This window comes from Saccopteryx bilineata, chromosome 2 (genome assembly GCF_036850765.1).
Source record: "Saccopteryx bilineata isolate mSacBil1 chromosome 2, mSacBil1_pri_phased_curated, whole genome shotgun sequence".
NCBI classification, from domain to species: Eukaryota; Metazoa; Chordata; class Mammalia; order Chiroptera; family Emballonuridae; genus Saccopteryx; species Saccopteryx bilineata.
In genome coordinates, this window is record NC_089491.1 from 373,551,587 (window position 1) to 373,562,834 (window position 11,248).

The following is an 11,248-nucleotide window of genomic DNA, read 5'->3' on the forward strand; positions in this document are numbered from 1 at the left end:
TTGAAGAAGGGGAAAAAACGCATTCATAATCCTGCCATTTAAAAGTATCCAGTGTCACCTGATTGCTGGTGGCACAGTGGATAGTGTGGTGACCTGGAATGCTGAGGGTCCCGGTTTGAAACCCTGAGCTTGCCCACCAGCTTGAGCACATACATGTCACATACATGTTTGTTGGCTTGAGCACGGGCTAAGTTCGCTGGCTTGAGCCCATGGTCACTGCCTTGAGCTCATGGCTGTTGGCTTGAGCAAGGGGGCACTGACAGTTGCTTCTAACTGTTGGGATATAATTGTATCATCATTGTAGAAATAATAATTGAGATCAGGGAGGCAACAAAGTACTTCAGTATTGCTGAATTCTATTAATTTTCATGCCCACACTTCATTCTTTTTCAACAAAGCATCTCTATGGATAACAAATTTTCCTTTTCTTTCTTATTTTATTTATTTATGTATGTATGTATGTTTTTAGTGTTGCAATGAATAGAATGTTTCTTTTATTTATGATATTATCTTCTTCAATTTATTTTTGTCTTCTTTTTCATTGTAAAAAAGTTGGTCATCTTATCTTTCTTTATATGCCTAATAAACTTTTAATGCCTAGTAGTTCCAGAGACTGTGTAAACCTGGCCTCGGATTCGTGGGCTACCAAGATGCACGTAAAGTTCTGTGGAAAGAGTGTGGGTTTGGGCTCCACACACCTGGGTTTGAATCCCAACCGTGCCACTTTCTATCTCCATAGGTTAAAGACCACAGATGACCTCAATTCCTTTCTGAGCCTCACTCTGATAACAGTATCTTCTCCATGGGCTTTAAGATAAATTATATAAAAGTGTCTGGCAAATAATGGATTTTCCATATCTGGTATTTTAAAATACTCTCTCACTACTTTTAGTTTCTATCCTGGGTAATGGCAGATCAGGTTGGTTGTGAAATTACTTAACATTTGTTCAGTGTGGTGATGGGAACTGGGGGTGTGGGAGGAGGGTCAGCAGATTTGGGTTCTAACCGTAAAGCCCTAAGGAAGCCATTTCTCCCTTCTGAGTCCCAGCTTCCCTGTTTGTAAAACGAGAGAGCTGGGTGAGATCATCATTAAGATCCCTGCCATCACTCTTGTTCCAAGGTTTTCCCTTTTTCTTGGACAATTTTGCCACTTGAGCTCTACCTTAAGAGGTGGAAGGGAGGAAAGGGACAGACAAATGCAAAGCAGTCTGGTTTGGGACCTGTACCTGAGGCTGAGGGGCTTGTGCCCTGCTGTGCGCACCTTGATCTGAGTTCTGCTCTGTCCCCTGTTAGGACAACAGCAAGGAGCCCCTCCTCTCCCTGGGCAAGGCATCTAGGCACATAACTGAACTCGTTCTTCATGGTCTCTCTTTAAGATTTTAAAGAAGTCTCATCTTAGGCCTTGCAAAAAAACAGAAGTTCTAGGCACAGACAGTTCCGAGTACGTCTACTTCTTGGGTAATTGTTCCTACATCACCAACTGTTATGAATTGTCAGATCCAAACAAGCCGGACAACTCTAACTGCTAAAAGCACACCAATTATAGTAAGAAAGTCTGTACTGGTAAAAGCAAAGCTCACCAGCTTTAGAATCAGGTGCTTGAACTGATGGCGGCAGGACTTCTCTGAACAACAAACATCTCAACTCAGGGAGTTTCAAGTCTCGGTTTACCACGGTTCAGTGTGGGGGTTATTTTAAGAACATGGGAGCTGTATTCAGTAGGCACACCTGTGAGACCCTGGAAGGGTCTTGACAATATGCTGGCCAACGTATCCGAGACCTGTATCTGTTCTGACCTTACAGGGCCCCTTTGCTGCAGCTGGTCTGACCTTCCCCTCCACTCCGGAGCTCTCTTCTCCCTGACTGTCTGTCATACCATGAACTGGCTCTCTTCATGTTCTCTTGCATTTCCCCATTTCCCCCCTGACTCTCTCTTTATCCTGCCCTCTGGTTGGGGAATTGGCCTGCTTGGCGCTCAGCCCCTTGTTGCTTTTCTCTTTGTGCCCTCTCCTGGGGCCCATTTCTCCAACACGCGCATCTGCACTGGCATTAGGTCCGTCATGAATCCCAGTCAACTCCGAGGACCTGTTGCACATTCCCCTGTTCCTTTAAATGCATGCTTATCAAGAATGAATCAACATCACTCCTCTCCTTAGAACCTTCAATGGCTCCCCATTGCCCTCAAGATAAAGCTTAAACTCAAGGAGATGTACATGGCCCCTCATGCCTTTAGGAAACTCTGCTAGTGAGGGAGGTACGCACACAAGAAATGACAGTTCCATGTTCAAGGTGAGACGAGAGCTTGGTGAGGAGGACAAGAGGATGTGTCAGAAGTTAGGGAAGGAGGCAGGTCAGTTATACCTACACAGCAGGGGAGGATGGAGAGAACCTGCTTCTCCTCCACCCTCATCTGTCTCTCCCTGGCTCACGCCATCCTCACTGAGCTTCTCCCCGTTCCTCTAATGCTGAACTTCTTGGCTTATTGAGGTTCAGTAAGGAAAAAGTTGGGGGTGGAGGTAGTTCATTTATTTAAGCAGTGTAGTATGATGGAAAGAACAGAGACTCATGTTGGCATCCTGGCTTCACAACATATTAACTTCTATTCTCTATATTTCGGTTTGCCTATCCATGTAATGGGAACAGTATCATTTGATCTTGAAGGGTCATGGTGAGGAGCGAATGAGATCATGCTTCTGAAAAGTGTCTAGCAGCACCTTAGGCCCGTGCAGGTGCTGAACAAATGCCAGCTCCTCCGGACCACGGCCCTGGTCTTGGCCACCGTTTCTCACAGTGCCCTGTAAAACTATGGGTCTGAGTGAGGATCTGTTATTTGGTTGATGGACATCATCATGGATAGAAATGGTACCCACAGTATCAGGAAACAGGGCCACTGTGAACCAGGCTGTTTTAACAGTCCCAGAGCGATCTACTCCTCTTTCTGAGAACCATGAAATTTGGAATCTGGCGTTTGGAAATTTGACCTAGAAAAAGATACACAGGCAGGAACTAAGATTTTCTATCTCAGCGAGAAGAGCCAGAGGCTTGTCAAGAAGCCAGGGCTGTGAAGCCAGGAAGCAAAGGAGCAATCGTGTCCCTGGCCCACCACACCCACTAATAAAGGCCAGGGCGTTCATGAGGCCACCTCTTTGAAGCCACTGGGAAGCTCCTACCCCACTGACGCACAGCGCGGAACAGGAGTCCTGGGTTTGGGAGAAGCCCGAGCAAAGACTTTTATGAGGTGAGGGACTCTTCTGAGGAAATGTAACAAGTTGAGGGGAAGGGTTTTGGACATTAGCAAAGTAAGCAAGAATTAAAGGGCTGCCATCCATGTCCACACCCTCTGTGGCAGGGGTATAAATGCTCCCAGGAGTAGGAGACCCACAAGCTCCCTGGAGAACCGGGACTCTGTCTTCAGCCGGGCGCTCCGCTCCCTCCCAGCACCATGCCTTACAACTGCTGCCTGCCCAACCTCAGCTGCCGCTCCGGCTGCCCCTCCCGGCCCTGCGTGGCCCCCAGCTGCCACAGCATCCCCCTGCCCGGGGCCTGCAACATCCCCGCCAACGTGGGCAACTGCGGCTGGTTCTGCGAGGGCTCCTTCAATGGCAGCGAGAAGGAGACCATGCAGATCCTGAACGACCGCCTGGCCAGCTACCTGGAGAAGGTGCGGCAGCTGGAGCGGGAGAACGCGGAGCTGGAGTGCCGCATCCAGGAGCGCTGCCAGCAGCAGGAGCCCCTGCTGTGCCCCAGCTACCAGTCCTACTTCCGGACCATCGAGGAGCTCCAGCAGAAGGTGCGGGGTGGGCTCCGCACTGCCTGGGCAGGAAGTCTCAGGGAGGGAATCTGAGATATGATTCAGAAACCAGAGGAGCTCTTAGGGTGATTGATGCACAGGGGGTTCAGCCTGGCTTTTCCATTTTCTCTTCTGGAGGGCCCATGTGATTCTAGGCCCGGGACTGTTAGGTCTGAATATTTGCATAGTGTTAGTCTATGTGGAGGTAGCAGCACTTTGCATAAATAAGCTGTAATTAAAAGCTGCCTCTGAAGGCAGCTGTGCTTTTGCCAAGCTCTGGAATTATTACCCTGGGGTGAGAGAAACCACTGAAGGGAGCTGAGGAAGCAGAACCTTCTGTAGAGACTGGACCATTTTTTTTCTCTCTCTCTCATCGGGATCTTTGACTGCTCCGCCCTCTTATTGCTGCGGGTGCCGAACTGCCTGGACTTCCCTGTCCTTTCCTAGACGCCTCTGGCTTCTCCCGGCGTGTACTTTCCAGCAAAGGCATGAAATGGTGGGCTAAAACCAGAGACAGTGAAAACTACTGACCAGGACATAGTGCCAAGCCGTCCTGGGTGGTCGGGAGGGCACGGCTGCTTCCCTGACCCGGTCCTCTCTCCCCCCCCCACCACCCCATCTGCTGGTTATGTGTTGATCGTCCCCACTGGACTGGAAGATTCTTGAGGGCAGGATCTAGTGCTTACTCATTTTTGTATCTTCAGCTCTGAGAACCACGCCAGACATCAAGGAAGTTTTAAAAGATAAATGCGCCCTGGCCGGTTGGCTCAGCGGTAGAGCGTCGGCCTAGCGTGCGGAGGACCCGGGTTCGATTTCCGGCCAGGGCACATAGGAGAAGCGCCCATTTGCTTCTCCACCCCTCCGCCGCGCTTTCCTCTCTGTCTCTCTCTTCCCCTCCCGCAGCCAAGGCTCCATTGGAGCAAAGATGGCCCGGGCGCTGGGCATGGCTCTGTGGCCTCTGCCTCAGGCGCTAGAGTGGCTCTGGTCGCAACATGGCGACGCCCAGGATGGGCAGAGCATCGCCCCCTGGGGGGCAGAGCACCGCCCCTGGTGGGTGTGCCGGGTGGATCCCGGTCGGGTGCATGCGGGAGTCTGTCTGACTGTCTCTCCCTGTTTCCAGCTTCAGAAAAATTAAAAAAAAAAAAAAAAAAAAGATAAATGCTACTTACTACCAGTTTCTTAGTATTGCTTTTTAGGAAAGAAAAAGATCATTTATCTACTGAGACTCTTCTTGCCTATAGGGGGGGTCCTCAGGTTACAACATAGTTCCGTTCCTCCGGTAGTGATGTAACCTGAATTTTGGTGTAAGTCAAAATACATCCTAGCCTAAGTCACTTGCCTATCCTAACACAGTTGTAAAATCATAATCTAGAACGTAAAAACCAACTAAGCCACAAAAATGGCTTAGGTAAGCATACTGGGGATGCCAACTCCCTCACACACCGTGTTACTGCGTATTCTTCTGCCGCGCACAACCAAACTATTTGCCCACGTGATCTGTAAGTAGGATGCTAACAGTGTAAGCCAAAACACTCACGTCTCAACTTTTTAAAGTTTTTCTGGGAGTGAGCATTGTAAACTCCAAACATCGTACGTCGAGACTGTCGTAACCCGAGGACCCCCCCGTATTTTGGTTTTCTTCTTTTCAAATTTAATGACTCAAATATTTATTGATCACATGGATAGTGTTTAATAATCTTATATAAGATCCACTGTGATTTTTTTTTTCATTCTGCTCCTTCCAGATAAATGAATTAGTAGGGACTGCTGCTGGCTAAATGTAACCAAGCTCACAGCAGAATGTTCTGGGCCTTGTAGATCCTGTGTGCCAAGTCTGAGAATGCCCGGCTGGTGGTGCAGATCGACAACGCCAAGCTGGCCTCGGACGACTTCAGGACCAAGTGAGTGGCACGTGGGTGGGTGTCACCCTCCCTCTGTCCTCTCCATCCCCTTAGCCTGTCTTCAGCACCAGCGAACAGCGACAAAGCTTCTCCCTGGATGCTTTCTCCGCCACCTCCTGGCTGGCCGGAGCTCCGAGGTCTCTCCCCCACATTCAGGCTCTCCCTCTGCTCCTCCTGCGGCAGCCTGCTGCCCTGATGCTCCACTCAGCCCAGGGTCCAATCAGGAGGCTCTGGGACGTGTCTTAATTTTGGCAATCTCGCCATTTTTATGGGCTTTTATCCCCTGAAGTCCACTGGCTCTTAATTTATTAAAATTTATTAGCAGTGGATTTTTCTCCAGCAGGCACTGCTCAGTATTAAAAATCTAAATGAAAGAGACGACGGCTGTAAAAAACTCAAGCCTCGACTCCCGGCTGTCTGACAAACCAAACCAGAGTCAAGGCCAGGCCTGCCTCTGACGCCCCTGTGCGCACCACAGGTACGAGACGGAGCTGGGCTTGCGACAGCTGGTGGAGTCGGACATCAACAGCCTGCGCAGGATCCTGGACGAGCTGACCCTGTGCAAGTCCGACCTGGAGGCCCAGGTGGAGTCCCTGAAGGAGGAGCTGCTCTGCCTCAAGCAGAACCATGAGCAGGTAACGTCCCCCCAGGGGCAACAAGACGGGCCTGGCGAAGGCCAGCTTCCAACCTCACAGGTGCGGGAGAGGCTCAGCTAGCCAGGGAACGTGTTCTCCAAACAAAAACGGATTGGTCAAGAATGGGTAATCGAAAAATCACTGATAGCAGATGAGGATGGCGACCAGGCAGCCTCTGCCCCAGGTCAGAGCAGGAGGGGTTGCAGGACTCTTCCATCCAAATTTCCCATTTCACACTGGAGACGCCAGACGAGCCTCTCCCCTCAGCCATGACGGCTGAGCTGGGAACAAAACCCCTCTCTTCCTTGTCACTTGGAGCTTTTCCTGCTAATCAGAATTGCCTGAGGGAAACACTGAAAAAAAAAGTTCACTACCACTGCTTGGTTGCACGAATAAAGAAGACTGATATTTCATGCAAGCCTTAAATTCCCAAACAATGCAAATGGTGAGGGTTAGTATTAATCAAGTGTGTGTGTGCCATTGTACTAAGTGGTTGAGAACTCCAGAAGTAGTTCTCATTTTATAGATGAAGAAATTGGGGCTTTTAGAAGCTTCTAGAAGCCACATGGTAAGTGGTAGGGATGAAACCTAAGTCAAACCTGACATCCACCTTGCCCTAGCACCACACAATGTTGGCTCCTTGCAGAGGTGAGCAGTGAAATGAACAGATACTTATTCCCTTCAGCAAAACCTACACTGGTGGAATCAGCAAATCACCAGTTAAGTTCATTCTATGCCAGGATGGCAGAGTTTGAAGTAAGCATTTTTTAATTTCTCTTTAGCCAAACTCTATCCTTGTTACCACTCGTGGTTAAGAATCTAACGTAAGAGGCTCTATGGTACACCAGCAAAAATACCGAACTTGATATTTGGGGTCCACATTGCAAATCGTGGTCCACGACATCTCCTCTCCCAATGAGGAGTGGTACGCTGAATACACGGGGGAAAGAGACCATGGACCTGAAAGCACTTTGTAAAGTGAATACATTTAGTCATGAATATAGAACCCAGTGAAGGAGAGGAACGGAGGGAACTGGGCTGTTGAAAACTTTCAAGTGTTGAATTGCATTCTTAGAGGAGAGGACCAGGATCCTTTGTGATACCTTCAATTTGTAAATCTTTAAAACAGCGGTTCTCAACCTGTGGGTCGTGACCCCGGCAGGGTCACCTAAAGCCATCGGAAAATACATAATGCATATCAGGTATTTACATTCCGAATCATAACTGTAGCAAAATTACAGTTATGAAGTAGCCACCAAAATTATTTTTTGGTTTGGGGTCACCGCAACATGAGGAACTGTATCGCAGGGTCATGGCATTAGAAAGGTTGAGAACCACTGCTTTAAAAGTTAATAAATATTGTTAAAATATTTTAAATCTTCCATCAGGAAGTCAACACCCTGCGCTGCCAGATTGGGGACCGCCTCAACGTGGAGGTGGACGCTGCCCCCACCGTGGACCTGAACCGCGTGCTCAACGAGACCAGGTGTCAGTATGAGGCCCTGGTGGAGACCAACCGCAGGGACGTGGAGGAATGGTATACCAACCAGGTGGGCATCTCGGCGCATGGCCACTCAGAACCCAAGGCCCATTACGGCCCTTAGGGCAGGGCCTGATCCTGTGTGTCACCTTTGGTATTTCAGACCCAGGAGCTGAATAAGCAGGTGGTGTCCAGCGCAGAGCAGCTGCAGACCTGCCAGGCGGAGATCATCGAGCTGAGACGCACGGTCAACGCCCTGGAGATCGAGCTGCAGGCCCAGCACAACCTGGTGGGTGTCGCTCAGACCTCCCACTGACAAGGGTCAGGTCAGGAAATCAGAGTCACAGAGATGCCCTTGAGGTCCCAGTCTCTTTGACTCTTGAAGCTTGTGAGTTCTGTGGGAGGAAGCCTGTGGAGGCACCTGGTCAAGGAGCAGCTGTGTGACACCCCCGTCTTCCCACAGAGAGACTCACTGGAGAACACGCTGACGGAGACCGAGGCCCGCTACAGCTCCCAGCTGTCCCAGGTGCAGTGCATGGTCACCAACGTGGAGTCCCAGCTGGCGGAGATCAGGAGCGACCTGGAGCGGCAGAACCAGGAGTACCAGGTGCTGCTGGACGTGCGGGCGCGGCTGGAGTGTGAGATCAACACGTACCGGGGCCTGCTGGAGAGCGAGGACTGCAAGTGAGTATGAAGCTAGTTCCTTTCCTGGAGAGCGGGTGAGGTTGTGGTGGGGATGAAAAGTCTTCTCAATGCAAATGAGTTTATAACTTCAAGCTTCTGGTTGGCTGCGAAGGAAGAAAGATATAAACAAAGTATGTTTAGTATCTTCCCATTTCTTCAGCTCATTTTACCCTAACTTGCCCCAATGCTTTTGTCTTCAGGCTCCCCTGCAACCCATGTGCCACAACCAATGCATGTGACAAGCCCATTGGACCCTGTGTCTCCAATCCTTGTGCCCCACATGTTCGGTGTGGGCCCTGTAACACCTTTGTGTGCTAGGGGCCCGGTGCCAGGAAGAGGAGAAGGGCTCCAAAATCACATCTCAACTCCACTTCATCCAAACATCTCCAACAGTGACCACTTTGGAGAAAGGAAGACACTTCACTTCTAACATCACCAGCTTCCAGGGTTCACTGCTAGTCTTCTGCTGACCTTCTGATTTGTCTCTTTACTCTGGGACATCAGAGTCTACTGGCTGTCTCTATCTTCTGAGTCTCACAGAGAACTCTGTAACAGGGTCAAGTAGTGCCTATTATCACAGCGACATTCTGCATACCGTGTTATGCTTTAACAGACACTCACCTAGGTGTGATTTTAAAATAGTTACATTAAAGATGATATTGCTGATCGGCGCACTATACCACTAAACATAATTGGGAGAAATCTTCCTTGTCACTCTTTTGGTCTTTGGAGGTGCAATAAAAGGTCCCTTGTTAGCCTCCTAATAAAATCTTATCCTGGCAGAAAACTGATCATTGTCCTTTCCGTTCATCAATTCCGTAAGAGGGTGTCTTGTATAAATAACAAGTAACCAGTGTTCTTCCATCAGATGAAGGGGTCATTCACCCCCAACGTGTGGTCTGTGACTTCCCTTAAAGGAAAAGTCTGCACTAGACGTCACCCACTGATGTAGATTTCATGTTCAGGACAGAGGTGGTGGGAAGGAACAGCAAATTCAGGGGAGCATCTGCAAACGTTTTCTGTCACGCTCTTCAGAGGGAATATGTGAGACAGTCACAGAAACAGGTCAACAACGGGAGGAAGTGCATCTGGAGAGAAAGGCCGTGCTTCTTGGTACCATGAAGTATTGTATGACCTGGGAAGAACTGGGAAAAATATACTCAGCCAAGAATTCCCTTCCTCCGACTCAATCTCCACATACTCGAGAGTCCCCTTTCTCCCAATAGCTATCACAATCAAGAAAGAACTATTTTGTGCCTGAAAAGTTTATATTAACATATGCAGAAATATATTGTACACAGATCCAGACCCTCAAGTCAATGTATTACAAATCATTAAACCAAAATGTTAAAAAGATTCATTTTCAATCACATTCTCTCACCAGAATGGAATTCTTAATATTACCTTTCATATCACTGAGTTATAGTATACTTTGGGAGCATCAATGTTTATGTCTATTTCATAATAAAAATTAATATAATAAATAATAACAGGTTATATATTCCTTTAAAATTTTTATTAGTCATGTATAGTATATCTTTTATAATATGCATAATGTTTTACAGATGCAGTATATATACATATTATAAAATGCATAAGAATAAGTAAACATATTATAGGTGTGCACTCCAAATTTTTCCAGTAGGGGTATAAAAAGAAATATTATGAAACCCAGAGGGTTGGTGAGCCTGTTCCCCCATAACCCCTCACTCTCTGTATAAATTGGGACATGTCATCTCAACCTGACATAAGGTATGGGTGGAAATTCTTTGGAACAACACATGTATGATTAAAGAGTTCAAAGTGAGATAGTTTTGTTTTCATCACAAAGGTCTTTGCACAATGAGAGACAAGCATGAGATTTATACACATGCATTTTTTCTGACAGGCAAATTCACCCCAGATAGCTACACTGTGTGAAATGGTGTGTCGGTCTGAAGCACTGAGTGGATTCCAACAGTCCCGTCTCCCAAGGTTGTTCTGGGCTGTCAGGAGAGAGCAAGCACCTACGGTCACCCCGGTGAAGCCCCGGATTCACAGAGCGCCCCTGTCCTTCTCTCTGTGTCTCCCTCTGCCCCCTAATTCTCTCCTGCCCTTGCAGCGTCTGCCTGAGTCATGGGCAGATGTCCTGTCCTCAGCTTGAGTGTCCTTGGTGAGTTAGAGAAAGGCTCCCTTCCAGGGTGGACACACCCACAGGTGCCTGGTTTGACCAGCGGCTCGTGAGCTGGTCTTCAGCTTCCATGCATCCCCTGCTGGGCGCTCTTGTCCCCGCACAACTCTCACAACTGCAGGGGCAGCCTTGAGACCACCATGCAGCCTGCTCAGAGCCCGGCCCTGGGCTCTATTCAATCCATTGTTCCTACTAGATTCCCCCTCTAGTTTAAATCACTTTGAAGAATTTTCACATTTCTTAACTGATCCTTATGGTGCCTTTTATGGCAGACAATTAGGAGGCAGACAATTAGGTGCTCAACAAATAATTAAGCCAACTGCCTGCCTGAAATAAATAACCCATTTAAAGCAGATGAAGAAATAGAGCACAGAGAGGTGGCTGGAATAATGGCACACAGCAAAAAAGGCTTTTGCTCATTAGGAGGATCCACACTTGAGTGACTATGAGAACAGGAAACATGTAGGCATGTCCTTGTCTTTTTCTAACGATAAGGGAGTAAGTCCCCTTCTCTTAAACTTGGCAATATGTTCTTTGAGGGCAGTGTGTCATTCCTACATTAACAACCATGACACTCACAGGATTAGT

General features: G+C 48.3%; 1 protein-coding gene across 1 annotated transcript; it reads left to right on the forward strand.

Moving 5' to 3' along the window:
- The first annotated feature begins 3,388 nt into the window (after window positions 1–3,388).
- On the forward strand, window positions 3,389–9,265 carry LOC136323584 (keratin, type I cuticular Ha3-I). Its single transcript, XM_066255429.1, has 7 exons — window positions 3,389–3,790; window positions 5,609–5,691; window positions 6,170–6,326; window positions 7,715–7,876; window positions 7,970–8,095; window positions 8,270–8,490; window positions 8,691–9,265. Exons 1-7 carry the CDS (start codon window positions 3,443–3,445, stop codon window positions 8,806–8,808), a joined length of 1,215 nt encoding a protein of 404 aa, XP_066111526.1. The 5' UTR covers window positions 3,389–3,442; the 3' UTR covers window positions 8,809–9,265.
- The last annotated feature ends 1,983 nt before the right edge of the window (window positions 9,266–11,248 follow it).